This window comes from Bidens hawaiensis, unplaced genomic scaffold (genome assembly GCF_021521415.1).
Source record: "Bidens hawaiensis isolate Kalapana, Puna unplaced genomic scaffold, B.hawaiensis_p1.1 tig00018424_1, whole genome shotgun sequence".
Taxonomy (NCBI): Eukaryota; Viridiplantae; Streptophyta; class Magnoliopsida; order Asterales; family Asteraceae; genus Bidens; species Bidens hawaiensis.
The window spans coordinates 426,410-452,478 of record NW_027492782.1 but is presented as its reverse complement, the minus strand read 5'-3'; the positions used below and the strand labels follow the sequence as shown (position 1 = coordinate 452,478).

At 35.3% G+C, this 26,069-nt stretch overlaps 4 protein-coding genes across 4 annotated transcripts; 3 read left to right on the top strand and 1 right to left on the bottom strand.

Annotated features, from left to right (window-relative positions):
* Positions 1-437: 437 nt before the first annotated feature.
* On the bottom strand, positions 438-893 carry LOC143556020 (putative calcium-binding protein CML23). Its single transcript, XM_077045456.1, has one exon. It carries the CDS (start codon positions 891-893, stop codon positions 438-440), a length of 456 nt encoding a protein of 151 aa, XP_076901571.1.
* Positions 894-7,266: 6,373 nt separating this feature from the next.
* Positions 7,267-8,944, top strand: LOC143556018 (double-stranded RNA-binding protein 4-like). Its single transcript, XM_077045455.1, has 3 exons — positions 7,267-7,360; positions 7,492-7,709; positions 8,687-8,944. The coding sequence occupies exons 1-3, from the start codon at positions 7,267-7,269 to the stop codon at positions 8,942-8,944; spliced, it is 570 nt and encodes a 189-aa protein (XP_076901570.1).
* Positions 8,649-10,433, top strand: LOC143556006 (uncharacterized). The gene is made up of 3 exons (XM_077045445.1): positions 8,649-8,894; positions 8,961-9,531; positions 10,293-10,433. The coding sequence occupies exons 2-3, from the start codon at positions 8,981-8,983 to the stop codon at positions 10,339-10,341; spliced, it is 600 nt and encodes a 199-aa protein (XP_076901560.1). The 5' UTR covers positions 8,649-8,894; positions 8,961-8,980; the 3' UTR covers positions 10,342-10,433.
* A 1,091-nt stretch (positions 10,434-11,524) lies between these two features.
* On the top strand, positions 11,525-12,374 carry LOC143556017 (U-box domain-containing protein 45-like; the record flags this gene model as incomplete). Its single annotated transcript, XM_077045454.1, has 1 exon — positions 11,525-12,374. A coding segment is annotated over one exon (831 nt), but the record flags the coding sequence as incomplete, so codon positions are not given.
* Positions 12,375-26,069: the final 13,695 nt, after the last annotated feature.

Genomic DNA, 26,069 nt, shown 5'->3' with positions numbered 1-26,069 from the left:
AAATCAAACTATAATTTTCACTCGTTCAAAACTCATTCATCATGATACAATAGCGAAAACAGCATAATTCACTTCACATAGTGCATTAAAACAAATAAAGTCAGTGTAAGAGAGAAAAAATATGACGGTTAGGTAACTGTCTTACGTACCACAACCCAAGCATTAAGTACAAATGTATTATGCGATTCTCGTATGAGCCAACATTCTTTATAATTAAATTCACATCGTTAAAAGTTAAACAAATTCAGAAAACAAATTCACCAAAAGCAACTAAAACTTAAATCTCTAGATGCTTTATTTTTAACCAACTATTCAACCAAGCAAAATACTGGAGGATATGATATATGTTGATAGATTAATAATATATGAATTAGCATATGAAATAGAAACCAGTGTAATTAGTAATTACTACAGTACTAAATTTGCTATGATGAAACTTATTTGGTCATCATCTTCTTAAACTCTTGAAAATTAACGCAGCCGTCACCGTCAACGTCAACCGACTGAATCATCTTACCGCAATCCTTCAACGAACACTTCTCGCCTAAACTCTTCAACACCGAATGCAACTCCGCCGCCGATATCTTCCCGTTCTTATCACGATCGTACAAATCAAACGCTTCACGCAACTCCTTATCCGCCGCATCAGCATCCGCACTGGTGCATCCTCTACGCTGAAACTCAGCGAACTCATGGATATCAATGACGCCGTCTCCGTCGGTGTCAATCTCCGCCATTACGGCCTTCAGTTCTTCCTCCGGCGTGGCGGAGCCGAGTGCGCCGAGAACGGAGCCGAGTTCGGTTATGTCGATCTGGCCGTCGCCGTTGGCGTCGAACTTGTTGAAGACTTTCTCGACGTCGATTGTGTTGGCGTTGGAGGATTTGTCTGTCATTGTGTGAAGGAGTATTGGTGGTTGAAGTTGTTATGAATTAGGGTTTGATTGATATTTATGGAAGAAGAAGACGCGTTATTATATTAATAATATTATTATGATGTAGTAGAGTGACGGTTTGGGGTATATTTGCGTTTATACGCGTCGTGTCTCGTAACTACTTTTCTATGGTTAATAATCGAGTGTGTTCGCGTACACTATTGATTAAAAGTATTACGTTTGATTTTTATCAATGTTGTAAGAGTAGGTTTACAAAGAGTACTCGCTACAATGTATTTCGTCGAAGGGAGCTTCTTTAACTACGTCTAGTTACTAAGGATCAATCAAAGGTGGTTAACCTCAGCTAGAATCACATGTTGTCGGTGAAGTTGTCCCGATTTTAACTTAAAAAATAAAACATCATTCGTATTCTATAATATCGATGAACAAATTCATTTATTTAATTAATGATTAGCAATTTTTAGAATAATTTATTATTTAAAAATGTATTTCTCTTATTTATATTGATATTCACATATTTTGTTATAAATATTGGTAAACTAATATAATGCCCAAAAATTAATTTTCATTTCTCTTATTTATATTGATATTTGGCATATAATATAATACCCAAAAATTAATTTTCATTATATTTACCATGTCCGAGTATTCTCCGAGTACTCCCCGAGTACTCCGACTACACCCAACTCCTCAGTCGACCGCCTAGGGTCCGCTTAGCGACTTTTACAACCATGATTTTTATATATTTTTTTGGTAATTTCTTAAACTTAACGGTCTAATTTTAGAAACCAAATAAGCTAATTTTAACCCTTGAATCATATTTTAATGAATGAATGATATCTATGTTCACGTATGTTTCTATTCATGAATATCGATTTCTTTTATATGTTAAAAGATTAGATGCAAAAGTTAATTTCTTTACTTCCCAAATTTTTAATTTTTATTATATAAATACATCTTAAAAATGTATCAGCTAAATTAAAAATCCTTAACTAAAATTACATAAAATTTGTCATTTTGAATATTATTATAAATTCTTCTTCTTTTTTTTCCCAGCAAACATACATGAAAGTTGGAAGTTGAAACAGTTGTGAAACCATAAAATTAATTAAATTAGGTACTATTCCGCGAAAAAGAAAAATATATGCATTGACTACTTAATGTCTTGGTCAACATTATTATTAAAATGGAAATGTTGGATAAAACTATTAAAATAATAATAATAATAATAATAATAAGTGTTTTAGAAACTGGTCCCTACCAACCGGTTGAACCGATAATACCAAATTTTGGATATCAGACCGATATTTTTGGATGGTTTGATAGAACATCAACCCGCCTGTTTTTTTTTCCTCTAAAATACCAGTTTAAACAGACAAATCGATTTAAAGTTCAAGAGATTTTTTATATTTTGCCATTTTTTTAAAAATTACTTTTAACCTAACGATTAACATTGACACGAGTAAACTTTTGCATTGTTTTTTGAAAATCGAGTGCTTTTTTGTTATTTTTTTATTAGAGATTATATTTTATTATGGAATCATATACTTTCGGGTTATTTTTTGAGTTAAAGTTGCATTTATATAAAATTACAGGGTAAACTATTCAACCTACCCATTCAACCAGTCGTATTATTTTTAGCCCAATTCGATATGAGTTAAAACTCGGGGTTTTAAAACATTGATAATAATAACTCAAATCAAAATAAGTATAACCAAGAGAATTTCAATATATAATCCATTGATTCACATGGGAACCTCAATGTATCGCTATATGAAATTCAATAGAAAGTGAGTTGACATATTTATAATAAAAACTGTCTCAACTGAGCTAAACAAGTGCCTAAACGTAAATAAACAGGCTACAAAAGTGTCTAGCATGCTAGAGGGTAATTAAGGCAAAGGTGGTGTCTCACCTTTGGCACTTAAGCAAGTTTGGTACCCAACATTGAATGAGAAACCTAGCAGTATGGTATGGCAAAGGCGGTGTCTCACATTTGGTGCTTAAACAAGTATGGTGCCCAACATTGGGATGGAGAAACCTTGCAATGTGGCATGGCTTAGGTAGTGCCTCTTCTTTGAAGCTTGGGCAAGTTATGTTCTTAAAACATCTTTTGATGCTATTTGAGATATCGTCCTTTTCCCCTTTATTCATATTTAGGATAATGTGTAGCCTAATTAAGCCACTTGTCAATTGTTAAATAAGGGAAGTGCCACTTCACTTTTGATTGGAATTCCATCCGGGTTACCTTGATGTCTCAATGACAGGTGTGTATGTATAAGATTTTGTATAACGGGGTAGCATTCATACCTAACGTATAACTAAAATCTAAAGATTAGCCTTGCTACCTAATAAAATATTAACTTAAATGACAACACATGGTTGCCTGACATGGTTAACATAAGGGAACAAGGATTTACCCATAGATATAGGAATTCCTTTAAGCATTTACATATATTATTTACTCCTATATTTGATATAGGAATTCCTGTATCAGTATTTGATCACATTCAAAATATGGTTGCGTTTTTGTTCCGTTTGATCTCGTGAAAAATTGTGATCTATCTAAAACTCCTTTCACTCTCTCTCTCTCTCTCTCTCTCTCTCTCTCGTTATATATACACATGTGTGCGTGCATGTTGGAGTTATGTTAAAAGAGAGATTTTGCCTAAAAGTGTAAGAATCAGTGTGCATTAGGTAAAGGATCAAACGCCGACACATCATTAAAGAGCGGCAAATCACACCCTATAGTTAATATGTAAAAGAATGGCACTAACTCACCATTATGTGGGAGAAAAAACGCGAAACTGCGCATATCGTTTTAAGGTGAGTAAACACACTCAAAAAGCCTTTTACACTTTTTAGGACAAGTCTTTATGTGTCTTGTACCTTAAAGTATAACATTTAAGGTTCTGTAGGAGATTATTCATGTGTGGTTCTGTTTCATTCTATTTTGTTTGTGCAAGTTGGTTTTATTATTGGGATGGAAGCAGCCGAACTCCAAAATAAGAGTAAACTATCTTTTCGTCCATGATGTTTGGTCAGTCACACAACTTTAGAATAAAATCTTTTTTTTTATCAGCTGGACTGTTGAAGTTTCCGACCCTTGCAATTTGCATTCATTTCATTAGCCTAGTTAATTTTAAACGTTAAGTAAAGGATATTTATGTTCTTTTTGAATCAAAGTGACAATTTTGATCAAACCTCATAAACGATTTCATAATATGAATTTTCATATTTAACCTTCCTAATATATTTTGTTAATAATAATTAACACAGTGTCTACTTTACTAAAAATATAAAATTGTTTTATAGCTATTTTTTAACTATTTTTTTTCTTTTTTCTTTTTTTTACTAACTTCGGGTTTTGATTATAACATTTTTTACACTTTTTTCTCTTTTTATATAAATCAAACATTATTCAGACACACACACACACATATATATATATATATATTATACATGCATGTGTGTGTATTAGTGTACAGAATTAAAAATATTTATTATTTATAATTTTATAAAAAATTTGTTTTATAAAAAAATTGTTTAGATATTCAAATTTAAAAGTGAATAAAGCTTTATCATCTCATAATTTACATACTTCTTAACTAGTTTTTCTAGCTTTCGAGTTGTGTATGATTTATTTGCGCTTTCATTTAAACATTTTTCTTTTTTTCTTTTTTATTTAAATAAAATCTTATATAAATATATAAATGTAGTAAATAAATAAATATTCATAACTTATAAGATTTTTAAAATGCACTCGATAAGTTAAACTATAATAGATTTTAAACCTCATATGGAATTTTAAAAGAAATTAAAATTTATAAGTATTATTTATTTCCTCATACATAATTGAATAAAAAAATTATTTAGCAAATAAAAAGTAAAACACTAAAATAGCACTTGAACAAATCTTCAAAACCCGAAAGTTAGTAAAAAAGTCTATCTAAAACATTAGAATGAGCACTTGTTTCTCATAATTGTTTACAAAATCTAAAAGTAATCATGTTGCCTTCAAAACATATTTCTAAACTGCTTGACATCGCGTGTCCGCATAGTTAATCTTTTAAGTCATCAGTCAAACTTGCATTTTCCTTTGATTCTTTGAGGAGACGACCTTACTTACCCATACTAGTTTTAGGTATTTAAGATAATTAATACTTGTTCTTGATTAGAGCACGACATCTACACCAGTTCTCCACCTTTCGATTTAAAGAAGAAACTTGGAGATATCTATGATATTGATGATGATGATGTTGCAAATTCAACTAATAAATTCAAGGAAAAACAAGTTTCGTGTGATGTTTCTGGATATAATAATCTATTAATTCCAAAAAAGGAAAAATAGATGTGTTGTCATAACTTTAAAAACAATATTTGTGTTTCTTTTATTTTTGAGGTTTCCGGTCATGTTTTACCGGTAAATACAGTTTACATTTGTGTTTTTTTATGTTTCATGATTGGTAGTTTGGTTGGTTTGACATTAGAGAACTTTTATTAGTTTATGAACAAAATTTGACTTTGTTTTATTTTGCGTTTTTCAGCAATGCTTTACGGGAAACAAATTTACGTTGGTAATTATTATTATTGTTATTATTATTATTATTATTATTATGTTTGATTGGTTGAGCTTGTAATTATAAACTTTGTTACTTTTCTTTTCAAATTAATAAATATTTGTTTGCCTTGTATTTTCTTTTTTTCATTTAATCCATGTATTACACGGGTTCTGCCCTAATAAGAGAGAGAGATATAGGAAGATGTGTGGGATAGAGAAAATCACGGAACTTAAATTAAAAGTGATTACTATAAAGAAATAGTGTAATGGTAGATTATGTACTAGCCCTAAATAGAAACTAAAATAAAAACGTAAACAAATAAGAAAATTAATTTGTGTTATTATATAAGTTTAGGATAAATCAATTTTTAACACATACAAATTGTTTTAAATATGATAAGTAAATCAATAAAATTGCAACATAATCCACTCTCAAGTCTCATTTCTCAATATCCCCCGCATGTGGCCTATTGATAGAAAGACTTAGGTTTTTCAGTGGATACTCAAGTTCGATCCCCACTTGCGTCACTTAGGGTGGATATTGGCAATGAAGGATTTGAGCCAGGCCTTATTCAAGGTTGTCATTTTGGTTTCCGAGCCCACCTGGGTTTTCGTCCAACCGTGAGTTACGCCAGAAAGTTCTCTTTTATGGCGACATAACGTTGTCAAGTGGCAGCCGGCGTTATGATTTCTCGGGGGAACGCCCAAACCAACTCTAAAACCAGCATGGGGCCTGAATAACACAACATAGTCTGGTGATAGTAGGATATCAGAGCTTTCTAAATTTAGAGAATCTGATAGCCTAAATACAAGAAAGTTATCATTCTAAAAAAAAATTCTCATTCTCTCAATCTAACTCATCAACGCTATATACAAATTTAAATCAACTTAATATTTAAAACACTCTTAAACACATAAATATTATAATAATTCGAGCTCTGACTAACAAACTAATAATACTTTTGTTAAGAAGAAGCATATAACTTTTTTAAAATTATACGTGAGAACTTATTTTATAAATAAATTTGGGTAAAGAATTATTATTGTAAAATGTAAATGCTATAATAAAGGAAAATAAAGAAAAAGAAAACGCATTTAAGGTGGAGAATAAAGGTGTGACGGAAAAGGTGTTAGATCCTGTTATCTAAGTATTCAGAGGTGTTTATCGAATCGGATAACAGATTATTTGGTTTATCCTGTTCGAATTTTCCGGATTTGAAAATTTTACAACCCTATCTAAAATCCGGTCCTATCTGAATTAGGTATATTCCTATCCGATCCAAATCTATACGAATTCAATTCGGATCGGATTCGGATAAAATCCGAATAATCCAAAAATAGCCTAACAACAAATTTATTACTAGTGTTTGGTCCCTAACATTTTTTGCACGTTTAAAATCACAATAAAAATACAAAACCAAAAAATATAAATTAGTCTTGAACATAAATTCAAAGTTCAAACTTCAAATAATAGTCCTAATAAACATATAAAACTAGAAAATATCACTAACACATGTTATTTATTCAAATTAAATGTATGTCCGAACAATCCGATTTTTTCTTTAAATTCCATATCAGAATCCGATATTCGGATCAGTTTAGTTAGGTTTCGGTTTCGGTTCGAATTTCAGTTTTACAAACATCTCTAGTTACCCAGTGAACACCTCAACCCTCATAAAAGGCAAAAAGACAGGGAATAAAAAATTAGCTATTAAAAAAAGAAATTTTTACTTCACTCAACCAATATGCTTTAATCTAGTTCTACACTTCTACCCTTGACATTGTACTTTTGTACTTGACTATCTATCCCCAATGGAAACCCTCTCCCCTGCGCAGCCGCTGTCTCAGAATCACCAAACCGCCGGAGCTATGCCGCCGGAGATTCCTCACCACACCTCCGTTGCTGGTATACAAACTCTAGTTCTTTTGCTTCTTAATCTATCTAAATGAAATATTAGGTCTATCTTTTTTCTTTTTTTTTTTTAATAAACATGAAATATTACGTTTAGGGCTTTAATTTCAAAATCACTTGTTTAGGTTCAAAGCCAGATTTCATGTACAAGTCTCTTTTGAACCAACACACTCAAAAGCTGAAGAAACCACCCCCTATATACCAAACACTAAATGAAGGACCCGAGCATCAGCCACGGTTCAGGTCCACCGTTTGGCTAGATGGTGTAAGCTACACCTCTTCCAACACGTTTCACCAGCGTAAGGCGTCCGAGATGGATGTTTCTAAACTCGCTTACATTGCCGTAACGTAAAAGGCGAAAACCGACGCCTTGCATTTTGTACAACAGACAAACTACAGGGTTGCTTTCTTATATGATACATTATAATATTATATCATCATCGTGCTCGGTATATCCCACCAATAGCAAAGCGTCCGAGGAGGGTAAGATGTAGACAGCCTTACCTCTATCCCGTAGGAATAGAGAGGCTGCTTCCGGTGAGACCCCCGGCTCGATAGTAGTTTTGCATCAAGCCTTGGCCATAAGGCACATAACACTCAACCATCGGCACACCGGTCGATTGGTGCATGTACCCCTGTCTTTTGGTTATCAACGCCACCACATGATGCCTGATTAACCTTTCGCCACTTTTTAACGTTATTTTCACAAGATTAGTAAAATAACGTCAAATTAGTGCAATCTCACTTTTGCCCACCCGAGGGTTCACACATATATACATTATATGCGCGCACACACATATATACATTATATGTTTGTCATATTCAATTCCTTTGCAAGATTAATTCAAAACTTTTGGCATATTTTGTATTATTCATATACTTAATATTTGACATATTTTCGTGTAACCATCGCGACGTGACTATTTATATTTACGTCCTAGTTAGAGTTTCGTTGAAACTGACCCAGGTCAAATATGATTTATTTTTAACTTATTTTTTCATCTTGTAACGCTACTCTAAATTTCGAATACAAACATCAATATAAATTTTATTCAACAGCGACCTCACGCAATGCGCAACCAAAACAAATGGCTAAATATAATATTTATTTATGTTTTCTTCACGACAACTTAACTTTGCATAAATACATCCTTATTTCTATCTACGTTGTAACGCGCGAACAAACTTTAGTAACTTTATGTTTTATTAACGTCACATCGTGACACACAAGTTAACATGTATCACGCTCCCGTCGCAACGCGCGGACCGTTTACTAGTTTTGTTTATTAATTGAACACTTGTTAATTTGTTATTGTTCAGGATAAAACCTTTTGCAAGTCTATTATAGCTGAATTTGTAGCTAAGAAGAGTTTAGAGAAACCTGTATACGAGACGACCCAACTCGAGGCGGTTCCCGCTTTCAGGTCTAATTTAGTTTTCAACGGCCGTACGTATCTGGGAGAGAGTGCCAAAAGCAAGAAAGAAGCCGAACAATCGGTCGCACGCTCTGTTGTTATTCAATATTTAGGTATTATGCGAAACTGTAAAACATATTTTATGTGCTTTTATCTTATGTAATTTATGTTAATTTCAGATTCTGAATTTGGAACCGACATGGCGGACATAGTTTATTGCAAGATGAAGCAGTATAATGAAATGAATAAAGTTCAGGAAATTAATAGTGGGCCGAGTGGCTCGAATGTTTTGGGACCAGTAGCGGGAACCAGCACCGTTGTCCCAACCACATTGGTTGAGCCAATCACTCCAGCTGCTCCGTTTGTAATCCAACCGCCTGCACCGATTGTTCCACAATTGGTTGCGCCAGTCACTCCAGCTGCTCCGGTTGTAATCCAACCGCCTGCAACACAAGTATCAAATGAGCCGGTTCATCATGATGAACCTGTTCCACAAGTGTCGATTGAACCGATTATGCCTGTTGTTGCTGAACCTTTGGTTGTGACCCCGGTCTCATCTGATGCGGTGAACGACTCATGTACTCCTGTAGTGTCAGCACCGCCGGTTGAAACGCCTGCAACTGTTAATGTAATTGAACCGGAGGCTGAACCATCACTGGAGTACATACCACTCGTGGCTGAAACTTCAGACAAGAAACGAAGCAAGTCGAGCAGGAAAAATGCCCGAAAGAGGATGCGGGCCAATGCTCAGTAAGGGTGATCATTCTATTAACAATGTTTATGCTTTTTTCTAGAATAAGTTTTTGCAGGTTTTGAATTTGAATCTAATTGGATGAAAACACTAATTCTTAGTTTAGGAACCCATTTTTTGAAGATATTATTACTTAGTGTCAGTATCTATACTCTCTAATAAAAGGCTACAAAAAGCTACAAGTTTTTGCCACTTGTCACTCCCACATTAAACCTCACCATTGTTAACAAATTTATAGTAGTAAAATAATATTCACATTCTTAAAATTTATTCTTCAAAATTTGTTAATTTAATATTTACTTATTTTTTTTTTTCAAATATTTGATATTTATAATAACCTTTTACTTTAAAACTGTTTTAAAGACTATTGCACGACTGTGTATTAATAGTGTTTAATAGGTTTATTGTTTATTCTCTCTAATAAAAAGCTATAAGTTTTGCCACTTGTCACTTCCACGTTAAACCTCACCATTGTTAACAAATTTATAGTAGTAAAATAATATTCACCATTCTTAAAATTTATTCTTCAAAATTTGTTAATTTAATATTTACTTTTTTTTTTTCAAATATTTGATATTTATAATAACCTTTTACTTTAAAACTGTTTTAAAGACTATTGCACAACGACTGTGTATTAATAGTGTTTAATAGGTTTATTGTTTATTGTATATCGATTATTTATTAAATATTATATTTCAAAAACTACCCGTAATATAGAATATTTAAGTGGTGGATATATTATTATTATTTCAATTTTCAGGACACCTGTGATACCTGCAACAAATGAAGTTCTGCCATTTTCATCTTAATGAATAGCTCCAAAAATGAAGTTCTGCCATTTTCATTGAATAGCTCCAATTCTGCTGGGAAAAGTTGGAACTCAGCTAATTACTGTTTTTTTTAGTTATGTAGTGGGGTTGTCATAAGAAAGTGTTAACTATTTTTTTTTTAACTTATGTAGATGATGTGACATCAGTGCCATCAATATTAAAGGTTTAATGTAACATTGTATTGGTATGGTCTTATCACTTATGTTTATGAAGAAACACTAACTGACCCCGGCAGATTAAGGATAATCTTAGGGTTAAGTAGATGTTTCCCACGAGGGTTAGGTCCGGCAAAGATGGTTATTCTTCTCAACCTGCAAAACAGACACCGGGAGCTCGTCACTGACAAGGGGGGGGGGGTTCCTCCTTGTGACCACCCTCCGGCGTGAGAATCAGACTGTTTAGTGTCACTTTCTGGTGTCTGTTCTACTTAGAGTTCATTAATGTATTGTTGAAGATATCTTGAATTGTATATGATCTTTTTAGTGTATGGTTGATCCAACCAAATTAAAACCGTAAATTGCGTTTTTAAAAAAATAATTACTGAAACAGAGAGATTGAAAAGTGTTATGTTCATTTTGCAAGAAATTTTTGAAAGTATTAAAATTTTAAAAAAATAAAATAAAATTTACAAGTCTAATGCTATTTTTTTTTCAAGAAATCGGTTGATTTGTTCTTCATGATCATTTCAGTGGGTTAAAACGGGTCATTTTTATAAACTTGCTAATGGGTCGGGTTGCACCGATAATATTTTAGAGAGAATATATTATTATTCTTTTCACACGTTGATATTTATAGCAAAACCAGATTGACTAACCATTGTATTTAATAATTATGCAGAAATATAAGCATGAATATAAGATTAATGTTTTTGTTTAGCAAATAGGTAGTTTTTTTTTTTTTTTTTCGTTTGAAATTTGGATCATATTAGTTTCTACTCAAGTTATACCAACGTTGACATTCGTACCAACGTTGATATTCGTAGAGAGCTTGATTAACTAAGCATTTTATTAAATATTTACAAAGAAGATAAGCATGAAGTCAATGAATGCTTTTTAATTGGGAATAGAATCCGATACGGGATAATGTCTGCGGCATGACTCTAATGCTTTTACTCACTTGTCACACTTTTCTTAATTGTTCTTCATTTTTTTATAATTTTTGATTCAATTTATACAGAAACAAGATCAGTATTGTGGATGCTGGCGCATTGGACCCAATTGTCACAATTTTTAAATCAGGGAATTTAAATATGCAAGAGCACGCAACCGCGTTATTAGCCACATTATCCGCGTCACATGTCACAAGGTCAGCCATTGGTGCATCCAGCTCGATACCGATTCTAGTTAAGGTTCTTGATCAGGGGACCCCACAAGCCAAGGTGGATGCAGTCATGGCTCTATACAATCTTTCATCAGACAAAAACAACCTTAACCTCATCTTACAATCCCAACCTGTTCCTTACCTAGTAAACATCCTTAAAAGTTCAAAAAAATCCTCAAAGGTTTCAGAAAGATGCACCGGTGTTCTCGAATCTTTGATTGGTTTTGAAGAAGGGTGGGTGTCACTAACTTTGGAAGAAGGCGGTGTGCTTGCGGTTGTGGAGGTTCTCGAGCGTGGGTCCCCCCAAAACCGTGAGCACGCGGTGGGGACGCTTTTAACTATGTGTGAAAGTGATCGGTGTAGGTATAGGGAACCGATACTTAAAGAAGGGGTTATCCCTGGGCTTCTGGAGCTTACGGTTCAAGGAACCTCAAGCTCCCAGACAAAAGCCCGTACTTTGCTTCGGTTGTTACGGGAATCGCCGTACCGAAGATCGGAGCGCGAGCCCGATACGCTTGAAAACATTGTGTGTGATATTATATCACATATCGAAGGTAAGGAACAGTCTGGGAATGCGAAACAAATGCTAGCGGATATGGTGCAAGTTAGCATGGAACAGAGTTTGCGACATCTACAGCGGTGGCATTTGCACGTAACGGGTTCTCATGATTAAAAAAAACCAGTAATGTGTTTTTTTTTTTTTTAAATTGTGGGTTTTGTTGTTTCAGTTTAATGTTACATGAATCATGATATATTATGGAGATGTTGTGGGATAGAAACAAATGCTAGCGGATATGGTGCAAGTTAGCATGGAACAGAGTTTGCGACATCTACAGCGGAGGCATTTGCACGTAACGGGTTCTCATGATTAAAAAAAAACCAGTAATGTGTTTTTTTTTTTTAAATTGTGGTTTTTGTTGTTTCAGTTTAATGTTCCATGAATCATGATATATTATGGAGATGTTGTGGGATAATATGTTGTTCCATACTAGGAAAGCCAGTCCAGGCCTTTTGTGTTTGATAGGTATCATGTGACTGGTAAATGTCGATAAACTTGCCAAAATTGGTGATTGTAAATGTTGTGGAAGACTAAATAATATACAAGGTTGGTAAAATATTGTACCGCTAGCATATATGTGTCTTAGTGTTGTATAAATTAAGTATTTATTCTTTTATAAGTTTTAACTTATATATTTTATATAAATTCAATAGATCTTTAAACCAGGTTTCTTTCCATTTATAGTCTACACCAGGCTTACCATGTACTCAAATATGTATAAGATATTATAATTTATATGTTAATATTCTAAAAAGAAATACTTATGTATAAGGGTGGAAGCACCAAAATAATTTGAACACTCTTCCGCCCTAGCCACCATTCAATGGTATGATGTCATCTTATTTGAACCTAAAACTATCCTAAAGTGTTGTGACACCATCTTTTTTTTTACCCTAAAAGTTACCATTGTCAACGTCCACAACGGCTTCATTGGCGAGTTTATAACTCAAAACGCTTACCCAGAGCTTGAAGCCACTCCTGACGGTGTTTCCATGACACCCAAGTTCAAACCCATTGAACTTAGGGAAGTTCACAGTCAAATTAGGTTGAATTTTGTAAAAAAAAAAATTTACTCGAACAACTGACTGTGAATTTAATGGTAATGTTAACTATGGATTTGGTATTGGTCCAACCTATAGTTTTTCATAGCCTACCGGTTTTAGGATGAAAAATAATATATTTCTCATAAGCATAATTTTATATATATATATATTTTTAAAATGATAAGGATTACTCATCTACTATTATAATAAATAAAAATGATTTATGCCACATGGCACTTAATTAGACGTTTTATTCCGAAAACACCCAAGTGGCACCTCTAATGAGAGCCTTGATTTAGAAAAACATTACACCGACGTTCTGGCCCATTAGTGACTTTCCAAATTCATATTCTTTAAATCCCTAATCAACGCAAATAATTGATTGCACACTTTCAATCCTGGTCTTCCGTCGATCAGTTCCATTCAACTTTTGCCGTGGGTTGCTCTTCAATCGTCCTTCACTCGCTGCCGATCAAACACAAAATAATCCAAATCCATTGTCGCACTGTTCTTTGATTCCAAGTTGTTTTCATCTGATTAGAGGCACATTTGTATGGTTTAATCTATAAATCTTACAAATCATTAATCCTACTTATTGAAGATTTATTATGATTCAAAGACTGGGTTTTTAGTTGCCCACTTCTGGATCTTGCCGAGGCCATTGTTAGATAACAATTCAAAGATCTAACCATTAGGGCTTACCAACTGAGATTTATCAAATCCATTTTGATCGAATATGGTTGGAAAGGTTAAACCAGTTATTCTGTTAATTTGGGTTATGCTTAATCTCTATTTATCTAAAAGGTTAAACGAGTAGGTCTATATATAATATAAAAGAATAGTTTTACAACACCAAGGGTTAAATAGGTTGAACACATATGATGGATGATGGTTTCACGAATGTTATTTTTTATTTGTATTTCTGTTTGTTCATTGCAGTAAATCAAAATATAGCTTAGAAAAAAATAATAAAATTAAGCTGCATGTATGGTAGTCCAAGTTTACAATTACTTTTTCATTTTTACTTTTAAATATAAATTATTGATCATTCCCTGTTAAATTTCTTGTGTTATTTTGTTTCTTTGGTGTTCAGATTGGATTATTAAACTTTTATGCCAAGAAAGTATTGGAGAATACTCAAAAGAGTTTCTTTGTAATTAAATAAAATAGGATAGTATGTTTCCATTTTCAACGTTTTAATGTTTAAATTTTGACTTTACACCTATTAGCAAAGGTATTGGTAAATAAAATTTGACTTTTCACTAGAGATACTCAAATCATTAAACTAAGTTTGATTTTCTTTAATATGTTGAATAGTGAACATCGAAACCTTTTGTAACTAATTATTTGGCCATTTAACAATGCAGGTGGATTTAGTACGCAGGTACTATGATGCATGCATGGAACAACGCCAAGTTCGAGTTTCCAATGCGTTCACCAGGACAATGTTATCATGGAGATTGATAAATATGGCGGTATGTTGAAAACGAGTTAGCAAATGCCAAAACCATCATCCGTTGGGTCTCATATTATCTTCTCAAAATCACTGCATAACACGTTTGCACATACTATAGAATAATGAAAAAACCATTAAGTTATTATGTATAATTAATCATCTGTTTAAAAAATATAACAATAATACCAGTAAAAACACCTAATTAAATTTGTTCTCTTACCTATGTTAATACAGTTATATTCACAGAATGAGTTTGACCCAAAGTTTCATTGACAATTTATAGGTTGGTGATGCAAACAAAGATCACAGTTATTGAGGAAGATCAAAAGACATGGATACACAAAGAACAGTTTTAAAGCTTGACAGAAATACCCCTGGAACAGATATTGTTGCTGAAACAGCAACAATATATACTGCTAGTTAGAAGTTCCAAAGTGTAGATTCTTATACCTTTTAAATCAAATCGTGAACTGCATTGTATAAACCGACCAAACCCAACGACTTTCGATGCATTCGGTTTTCGATGTTATGAACAAACCTAATGAAGAAACGCAAGTTCAATCCGAGGCTAACGGGTGTTTCCACAGGATGAGGTCAATCTAGAGTCCTGAATCTGAGGGTTGTGTCGGGATCTGCGAATACAAAGATGCAAAGAGAACAACCGTGTGGTGATGGTTAGAAGGGAGAGATGCTGAAAAGCATCATCATCACCTTCATAATGGTATCTTCGTGCATACAAGTGTGTAAAACTCAAAAAAGGTAGTATGAAGTTAGAGAGAGTGAAAATGAAATCATTTACCATTTTGTGGAGTCCTGTATTTATACTCGAAGGTGTGAGGCATTGAAGAAAACCTGTTGGGTCACGTGTCTGAGGGAATATCCGGTTTGTCACATCTACAAGCCTGCAACTGTCATAGTGGAGATCGTGGATGTCGTTTTGCATGAGGCCCACTGCTTAGCAGTATTGTTTCATTTGTATGTCCATTTTGGTGGTCCTACACGTACCTGCTGTACAGGTGGCTCTTCCTTATTGGTGCTTTTGCCGGCATAGTTATGGTACTAGTAGTGATCCTGCTTGCGCCTTCTCTTGCGCAGCGTTTTGGATGAATTCGCCCTATATGTTCACTAGCAGGTGTGTTCCTTCTTGGCGTTTTCCCTTCATCGTACTTGGTTGTTTTTAGTCCCGAGTCCAGATCCAGCCTGGATTTGGGTCCAACTCTTATCACCTAGTAAGTAGTAAGAACATTAAATATAGTATGTAATCATGTAAGTTACATATAGTAGTTTTTTTACCGATTTTTTTTTTTTTTAAATACAAAGATTATAAAGATTTTATTTTTACTGATGAAACATAGATATTACATCAATATAGCAGGTAGGCGGGCAACAAGCTGCGCCGCCACCCCTTTCTGAATTGCAAACCCTAACCTGCTAAAGACATACCCCTGCCCCTTTGGAGTCGACACATTGCTATGCACAACCTTTTGGACCCTGGTTAGAAAACGGATAGCTTCCGGTGCCAAGGAGCCAAATGTATCAAAAGCCAGAGGGACAAAAACATGTTGGTTCTCTTCGCAGGCTTTAGCATGTTTCTCCACCTTCTTCGTTTCAGCCCTTTTTATTGCTTGCCCAGCTACAAACCCATTATCCCTCAAACCAGCTAAGGGAGATACCCCTGTGAGGTCAACACAAGCGTGTTTTCCCCCGGCCCAACCAAAGACGAGCAAATCTGCCGGTCGTAGAGTGGATCTCCCTTCCGTGACGAGCAAATTTACCTATTAAAACCAAAATGTTTTTATTAATTACATGTCTCAAACTCATTCAGTATATATGACATAAGTAGTTGGATCGATTATGATGGTACAAAGTATTTAAGTTAACTTTGAAAGACAAATGACTCTATCTTTGGGTAAATTAATAAATCTACCTATACTAATAAAGTAAAATAAATAGGGACACTTGTGATGTTTTGGTTAATTCTCAAAATTTTTTCCCTCCAAAACTAATATACCCTAATATATGTAATAAATCAATAATTATTCACTTTCTTTTTACACTATATTTATATAATATCTATATATTTTTATAAATATAAATATTAACATATTATTTTTATAAATTCCAAAAATCAACAACAAATCATGTTTCTCAAATGAAAATTGTTTTGGGTTTTTTGTGGAAGTTAAATTTGATTTTATGGGTCAAAAGTTGGTAAATAAATTGTTTGAAACAAGTTAACTACATTTATGTCAAAATTTGTTACGGGTCAAAAATAAAAATTTTGAGTATTTTTAAAAGTTTGAGAATGTAAAATAGATTTATCGTTAAATTTGTTATGAGTTCAAAGTGTTGACTTTAAAATGTCAAAAATATGAAAGTTAGAATTTTAAATATGATTCAGGTTTCAAGTTTATTTTTAAGGGCATTTTTTGAAATAATCAAAATGTTCAGGATTTAGCAAATTGACTATTTTTCCTTCAACTAAAATTTAAGAAAACATTGCGAACACTTTCGACATGCCACCCTCATGCCTATCAATGCTTCTAACTTTTATCAAATTTGATATATTTATGTCAACATTAATTTTCCCTTCAACGGTGATCAAAACGTTGTATGGGAAGCATGTCATGCAAAACTATGCTCAAATGAAACAAAATATTCACAAAATTGAATTGGTTAACATGCTATTTTTTATGTTGTCAAGAAGCCCTCTGAAACTTATCAAAATCTTTTTTATGGTGTAACTCATAAAAACATAGTTCGTGAAGAACATCTATTGCTACAATTTAATATTCTACTTTCCTTTGATCGATGGTAAATTGATAAATATAACAATAAAGGTTACGCATCTTTTGTATTTAGCAATGTTTTCATAACCTGATCAGACACTGAACCAGTCGGGTTACCGTTTAACCGATTCAACCGATCGGACTGGCCGAACTCAAATACTATAAAAAAATGTTAAATGAAAAAATTATATAAAAAAACCAATATAAACCAGTTGAACCGGTCCGGTTAACCGGTCGGACCGGTTGAACTGGTTTGGGTTTGCTGTCGGACCGGTGAACCGGTTCGGACCGGCCGGTTTTTTGAGAAGCGAGTTGTCACACCCCGACCAATGAAGGCGGAAACGTCGAGGCGCGACATGATTGCTCATTGCACAATGACACTATAAAGTTACAATATTTAAACAACTCATTTAAATCCATATCATCATAAATAACACAACAATTGTTCATACAAAATGCTAAATAGATAGATAAACAAATAACTTGTTCTTTTATTTTCTAATATCCTAAAGCCAAGATAATAAGTTTCTTCAAGTAATCCAATCAAGCTAACATCAAACCTGTAACATTGCATAAAATAGAGGTTGTCAACACGAAGGTTGGTGAGCAATTTTCATAGTTTTGGACAATAAGTATATAGTATGAAATCCACAACTAGTATATGAAAACAATAAATAATTACAACAATTTAGATAATAAAACCGTCAATAAGAATACATTGACGAGCCGTCAATAAGAATACATTGACGACAATAATGAAATCGTCAATAAGAATACATTGACGACACCTTTCTATATGGGGATACCATATATACTCATAATTAACGTATGATCATACTTTGATGAGGCTACCCGCCTTAGCATTCAAGAATTTGCACATAATCACGTAAAGCATATAACACCAAATCGGGCATTTATTTAAGTAAACATATACAATACGTGTTGTGGTTTAAGACTCAAGTATAAATCATTTGAATTTGAATAAGTATGCAATGCCACCCCAAAACGAAAGATGGAAAACGGGGGATGAAAAAGTACTCACATTAACAAGTAACTTGAAAGATAGTGTCGTGAATAATCGGAGAGATCGGTTTAACGAGCAAGACCTATATTAAACGGGTCTTGTGTTAGTAGGTAGTCTTGGAATGGTTTAAAATAAAATACATGACAAATAAAGTAAATAAATAAAGTTTAGGATTTAAAATGTAAATATTTGAGAAATTAAATAAACGAGTTTTGTAAAATAAGTTTACTCGAAACCGGGTCTCGGTATTCTATTCATTAGTTTTTTTTCTTTTTTTTACTTAACCTACGTTAAGTAATAATGTGGGTTACAATGCGATATTGCAAAACCCTTGGTTATAAGAATACCAAAACGAGGTTTAAACGAGTGTTCGGGTTTGTCGGTTCGAGACTTGATAATTGACCAAGCTCACAGTTAACTTCCCAAAAGAATAAATGTTATGAGATAACCCAATAAAATCAAAATAGACTTAACCAAGTATGTAGTTCTATTGTGAATAACCTTAACGTTCGTTAAGCGAGTATACGACCTTATCGGTTTGAACTTGTTATAAGATCAAGTTGGTTACCGACATGCCAAGTATGTTTAGAAATTAACTAAAATTGATTTAAAATATAATCTTGAAGAAAAATATGAGTTTTGGTGGCTAAAAACACACTTGTGTGTCTTAAGCGAGTGAACTCGGTTTAGTTCGGTTTTTGGTTCGGTCATTGACTCGGAATAAGACCAAGGATGGTTACCACATACCCAATTACCATGGAACTTGTAAAATAACCTATAAATAATAATACTCAAGTTTTACATTGAAAAAGTTAACAATAAAGCTTTTAAACAAAAGTTCGGTTTTTGGTTCGGTCCTTGACTCGGAATAAGACCGAGGATGGTTACCACATACCCAATTACCATGGAACTTGTAAAATAACTTATAAATAATAATACTCAAGTTTTACATTCAAAAAGTTAACAATAATGCTTTTAAACTAAAGTTCAGTTTTTGGTTCGGTTCTCAACTCGGGATGAAACCGAGGCTAGTCACCACATACCCAATACCATGGAACTTGAAAAATATGAATAATAAACTAAAATATGTAGAAGTTAAGCAAGTATAACAAGTTATATGGTTAGATTTGTTAAATATATAAACAAGGACTACAAAGTCCTCCATGTAACCTTGCCTTACTAGCCCGACATTTCAACCGGCCGAGACCGGAGAAATGAAAGACCAAAGGTAAACAGGGAGTGTATATTATATATATGTTGTAACATCAAGCTTTAAGTGTTGAGAAGTTAGTTAAAATGAAAGATTAGCTTATGAAGAACAACCTTAGAATTCAAGAATTTGAGAGAGAAATGAAGAAATGAGCAAGCACAAATGAAGAAGATGGGTGTGTATATATAGGGTAAGTTGAATGGGTCTTTCATAAAGGGTGTTTCATGAAAATGGGTTGGTTATAGACCCAAGAAAGCACAAACTACAAATGGGTCATTCAAGTTTCCATTTTGGTAGTTTTAGTCCCTGGAGTTTGTTTTGAGCGTTTTCGGGGAATTTTAAGAACCGAAAAGGGTGTTTTTTTTATCCAACAACTATAACATAAATATTTAACATACAATTCATCATTTTGATAATATCGAAAGGTTCGGGATACAAAACGGCCGGGTTTACATTAAGAATACAAGTATAAAATAACCCGAAATTGACAAATGTCACACGAGTGAACTGTATCGAACCGGACCGGTCAGGTGACCGAACTCCGGTCCGACCGGCCAAACCGGTCCGGTTTTAAAACATTGGTATTTAGGCTGAGTGGTTAAAACTACAATCGTATAAGAAGTCTTATTGTTGAAATTGGTTCATAACCAAAATTCTTTCAATTATACATATATAACACCGAGAATGAATTTTTCAATAGAAAGAAGCATTCTCGGGTACGATTTTGCACGAATATTTTTTTTATTAAGTTCATTTAAAAAAATTATTTTGTGATATAAATAAATAAAATCAATTTATGTATACATTGTACATATATAAGCATAGATGTAATATGTTTTTTTTTCATATAAGCTATGTAATTATTTGTTTTACTTATAATTTTATCATTTGAATTATCCCGTGTGTGACACGGGCTCGAAAGCTAGTAACTAATATATTGCAAAACAAAAATGTTTGAATTGGGGTATAATTATATTCAAGGGCACCTTCAAAACATTTAGGGTATGTTTGGTTGGAGGTAATAGAATGAATGGGGAATGGAATGAGAGAAGGAATGGAATGGACAAGGGAATGAAATGGATCATTACCATTCATTTGTCTTGTTTGGTTAACCTATATGAATGAAATCAATTATTAATTTTTATTGTTTGGTATCCAAAAAAATTGTAGAAATGAAATACAAATAATAAGAACACTCCTATCTCAAAATACTTTTTAACAAAAAAAAACCCCCTATAATGGCGATGGTGGTAGCTCCGGCGACGAAAATGGTGGTGGCGATGGCGGTGGTGGTGTCGGCGGAGTTGGTGGTGGTGCCAATGGTAATGGTGGTGGTGGTTGTTAGGTGGTAGTGTTGTTGAGAAAGTAGGGTGAAGGAGGAATGGAATGAAAAAAAAGAAGGGGGTGGGAAGGAATGGTTTTGATAGAATGAGATTCCATGTGTAATGGATGATTCTATTCCATTGAGCAACAAAACACCACTTTTTCATTCCCACGTAATGAATCATTCCGTTCCTACTGTCACTCCTGCATATCAAACGCTACCTTAGACTCTTCATATTAGACCTTGACTTTGCTGTGTTTTTGGACCACTAATTTATTAGTGGGCCTATGCCAGTATGACTATATGGAGGCCTGATTATTAGTATTAGCAATTAGTAATTACACATCATTATAGGTTTGTTTTCAAAAGAAGTGTCTTTTCATACAAAAAAAAATTAAATCGACACAAACGCAGTTAAAAGTATTATATTATATTATATTATATTAAAATATTTTATCTTTTTTCAAATATTTTAAAGCATTTCTCATAAAAGAAATATAAAAATATTCACAAATGAAAGAATACTTATGGGTAGTTTACACGAATATCGTTGTTAGATATTTAAACAAGCTGGGTCAAAACACGTTGCATAAACTGATTACGTTAAACAGTTGCAAGGAAACATTTCTCACTAGCGTAAAACGTCTAATTTCAAGAACTCTAGCTAAATGCAATAAGTTAAATCAAATTTCTTATGTTTAATTTCCATTTGGTTTATAAGTATTCAAGATTTGCAAAAGTTCTAAACCATGATAGAAATTAGATTGTTAACTATACAAGTTATCTTATTCTTAAAATCACAGTGTTTCAAAATTAAAATAGTTAAAAGAGTTTTTTGGAAGTGAAAATGTGGTGCCTTTTCATTGGGCCGGATAAACTATAAGGGGAATGACCCTCTCCTTATTCAGAACTGGTTTACCCACACCAGTTCAAGTTTGAAACTGATGTGAAAAATGAATGGTTACCAGTTTTTACTAATTTGATAGTTCTCAAACAGATATCAAACCGCTGGTTCAGTTTGAATCGCAGTTGGTTTCATCAAACAAATTTCATAATAGATTGTAACCAGTTATGGTTTACAAACCGGCCCATTCTATTCACCTCTATGATGTATTATTCAAAAAGTAACACATGTAATAGTCAGGGCATGTTCTTATAATCACATCTGAACTATCCGAACTAATATTATGATAAAACCGTGACAACATGTGAAGAAACATGTATCGACTTACTTTGTATACGATCTACGTTCCTCGGGTATGAGTGTGCTATATCACCGATGGTTTTCCGAGATACGAGTTCTTCTACCTACAAAACGAACAGCACCGTGAGCTTACCCCTCAGAAAGGGACAGAGGGGTCCTCTTTGGGGTAACCCTCCGGTGTGAGAATAAGATATTGCAGGAGAAGATAAGAATGTGAAGATGAGTAAAGGATTCAGAATATATTTCTTGCCTTCCACCAATTGTGGAGGTGGTGTGGTATTTATAGTATTAGGGTTTCCAATGATTAGGCTCAGACCCAATTAGGGTCTTTTTGGCCTCCTCCTATTGCTTCGCGCCACGTGTACTTAGGACACCTGGTGCTTTTTCATTGATTATTCTCTGACCAAGGTATTTTACCTGACCCATGTGCCATCACGTGGTGGCACATGGGTTTTGCTGAGTTGTCCACCCTTCATTGGCAGCTGTCAACATCAGCACATTCTTTATTCCTTAAAAGATACCTTCTGAAAGGTTGTTTGATGAGTACAATCATGGTTGTCCTTATCCTGATTTGGATTAGACTATTGTCTCATTTGTTGTGTTGTCCTTTATGCGCCTATCCCGGGGATGCGCAAGGTCTTCTCTTTATTCTCACGCGCAGATGTTTCATGCGCAGATGTGATATGCGTGAGCATATGTGATATGCGCCACGCGCAGATGTGATATGCGTGAGCATATGTGATGCGTGAGCATATGTGATATGCGCTACGCGCAGATGTGATATGCGTGAGCATATGTGATGCGTGAGCATATATGATGCGCGAGCGTATGTGATATGCGTGAGTATATGTGATATGTGCCACGCGCATAGGTTTTGGCTTTGTGTCTTCGTGACATCCTGATTTCAAGCCTCTTGTCTATATCTTGTGGGTTGACCCGCCCCGCTCGATGTTAAGGCGGGTGCATACCCCTTCAAGCCCCCCCAGTCTAATGTGTGTCTTGTCTCGCGCGAGCGAGGTAAGATAGATATTAGACTTAATAGTTTGCTCTTTTAACAGGGTTTGTCTTTTCTTTTTCATTTCTCATATGTGCGTTGCGCGAAATTCTATCCCTTTGGTTGAAACGAATCGTCAATGCACGTGGTTGGTTGATGCTGACATGCATCAGAGATGGAGACGTTATGTGTCAGACCTTTCGCGTGCTCGAGGTGCTACAGTTGCCTTTCACGTCTCCTCATACAGTGTCAGGAACACGTGTCGCGCTTATGTTGGCCTACGCCTGCGCGTGGGGGCGCGTGAGCGTAGATCTAATTATTACTTGTTTCTCTCTCTCTCTCCCTTGGGCCTATAAAACCAAACCTTTTGAACGGTTTTTTCTTCATCTCCATTGTCATTTTCAGAGCTTTTTCTTCTTCAATTTACATTCCGATTAAGAGCCTTTATCTTTGCTTCCAGATTTCCGTGTTTAAAGTAACCATATTGTTCGATTCGCAATTGTATGTCTGATAACCCAGACACCACAATTTCCCCTAGTAAAGGCCGTGTAAAATCAGTGGTTATGTCTACTTTGAAGAAGACCGGCAAGGGTAAACGGGTTGTCGAGGCCTCGTCGGAGGAGGGAGGGAAGAACAAGGTGGTGAAGAGATGGGATGAGATTCCCTGCAAGTTGAAACTGTCTGACCTTGATAATCTCGTCGCCTCTCAGGGTTTCTCCCTGAGTATGGCTGTCTGCTCCCGGCGACCGGGCAAACGGCGGCGGATCCTCCCGCCGGCTATATCTCTTTATACTCTCATTTTTTCACCCACTGTAATCTTCGTTTTCCAATGACGAGGTTTATAGGTGCGCTCCTCCAGTTTTACGGGATTCATATATCTCAGGTTCATCCCTGTGGACTAGTGCGCATGACTCATTTTGAGTTCATGTGCAAAGCTCAGCGCGAGGAGCCCACCCCTCGGCGCCTTCAATATTTTTATAAGCCGAAAATCCAAGATTCTTGGTTCTCATTCACACCGCGCAGTCAGAAGGTTAAGTGCTGCACTGTTTCCTTCAAAAGCCTTCATGACTGGGCTGAAAAATTCTTTTATATCAAGGCTGGTGTGATTCCCATCCGCATGACTACGCGCGCGATTACTTCTGCGCCCGCGGATGATGACGTTCTTAAGAATCCATCTGGCGCGTGGGTTAAGAAGTTATCTGCTGAACCATCCCCTGCCAGGAAAATTTGCGAGGAAGCGTTGGTGGGGGTTGGCATGAGCAAGAGGTGGATTGACAGCGGGACTGAGCCTGTCATCTATGTTGATGGCTCAGGTGGGTTGTTTGTTCATTGCATTAATTTTGCGCGAGTATAATTCGTTTTGCTGATATTACTTGTCTTGTTTTATGCAGAAAGCAAGGAATACATCCACGCCGCCTATGACGAGCTTACGGAAGGTGGCTCTGTCGCGCTGCGCGCTGGGGAAGTTGCTTTCCCTGATCGCTTCGATGATATGTTCATCCCTGTCGATTTAGAATTTTGTTTTTACAGCGATGCGCCTGGTAAGCCTTTGTATTTGTGCTTAGGCCCTTAGAGTACCAAATTTGGTTTTAACATTTATGTTGCGCGTATTGTAGATGCGCTCGCTAATTATGAGTTGGAGCTTGTGGAAGAGGAAGTGGAGGAGGAAGAAGCTGAAGCGCAAAAACTCAAGCGCAAGGCTAAAGACAAAACTGGCGCAGGGGCCAGTAGAAAACAGAAAAAAGATGATGCCTCTGTTGCCCAGAATCTTCCTCATACTCAGGCGAAGGGACTTGAGAAAACCAAGGGTTTTACTTCCAAGTTTTCCTCGTCTTCTTTGCCTCAAGGTGTGGGCAGTCCTCCCGTCCACACGAGGTATGGTGCCGCCACCTCGTCTCTGCGCGCGGCGGACAAGGGAAGCGGTGCTGTGCCTGCTGTTTCGTCTTCTCCAACAGGTATACTTTGTTTATTTTTTTGTGGTTTTATGAGCGTTATTCTGATAGTCATTAATGAAGCTTTGTTCACTCAAATGTTTGTAGAGCCGGCAACGTTGGTGGCTCAACCTCAGGCGCAGCAAGGTGCCGAGGCTACGCCGAAGGTTGTTTTGAAGTCCCCTGTTTTACCCTCGAAAAGGGGGAAAATGGACTTCATGGCGATGTTTAATTCGCGAACTGCGGTGCGCCAAGGTATTTATTGCGCTTTGATTGTCTGATTTTTTCTTTTGGTTCAAGTCATGAATCATTTCTCCTTGTTGGTTTTTTAATAGGAATTATAGCTGGCACACAAGCTGCTGGTGGCACTGCTAGCGCTGGCGCCGTTAGTTCTGCTCCTGCTCCAACAAGTACTGAATCTCCTCTCATTGGGATCACTAAGGAGCAGGAGACTATTTTACGCGCTGATCTAACAGCGTCAAGACCTCCCTCACCTCCTCCTGCGCGCAGCCCTCGTGAGACTATTTTTGATTTTTCCAAGTCGCAGGAGAAGAGACCTGTTATAGAGGATGATGAGGAGGTTAATTTTGAAGATTCTGATGGTGGCCGCGCAAGCCCTATAGCGCCACGAGATTTCGTGGCGCAGCCTTTTTCTCATGGGGCGGGCAGGAGCTCACCAGCTGGCGCTAACCTCTCTGCCGGTTCTCGGCAGGTATAAGTTTATTTTGCTCCGCTGTGCAGACTTCCAAATTAGTGTTTAGATAACTAAAACCTTTCTTTGCATTGCTTTGTGTTTGTAGGGAGCTGATCACATATACCGCCCGAGCTGGAATATCACTGAAGAGAGCTCGTT

Bases quoted from the DNA above. Each gene is read 5' to 3' on its own strand.
- LOC143556018 (XM_077045455.1), top strand. From the start codon at position 7,267: ATGGAAACCCTCTCCCCTGCGCAGCCGCTGTCTCAGAATCACCAAACC. The intron at 7,361-7,491 runs GTATACAAACTC...TCACTTGTTTAG, and splicing joins TCACCACACCTCCGTTGCTG to GTTCAAAGCCAGATTTCATG. The intron at 7,710-8,686 runs GTAACGTAAAAG...GTTATTGTTCAG, and splicing joins CTAAACTCGCTTACATTGCC to GATAAAACCTTTTGCAAGTC.
- LOC143556020 (XM_077045456.1), bottom strand. From the start codon at position 893: ATGACAGACAAATCCTCCAACGCCAACACAATCGACGTCGAGAAAGTC.
- LOC143556006 (XM_077045445.1), top strand. From the start codon at position 8,981: ATGGCGGACATAGTTTATTGCAAGATGAAGCAGTATAATGAAATGAAT. The intron at 9,532-10,292 runs GTAAGGGTGATC...TTCAATTTTCAG, and splicing joins AGGATGCGGGCCAATGCTCA to GACACCTGTGATACCTGCAA.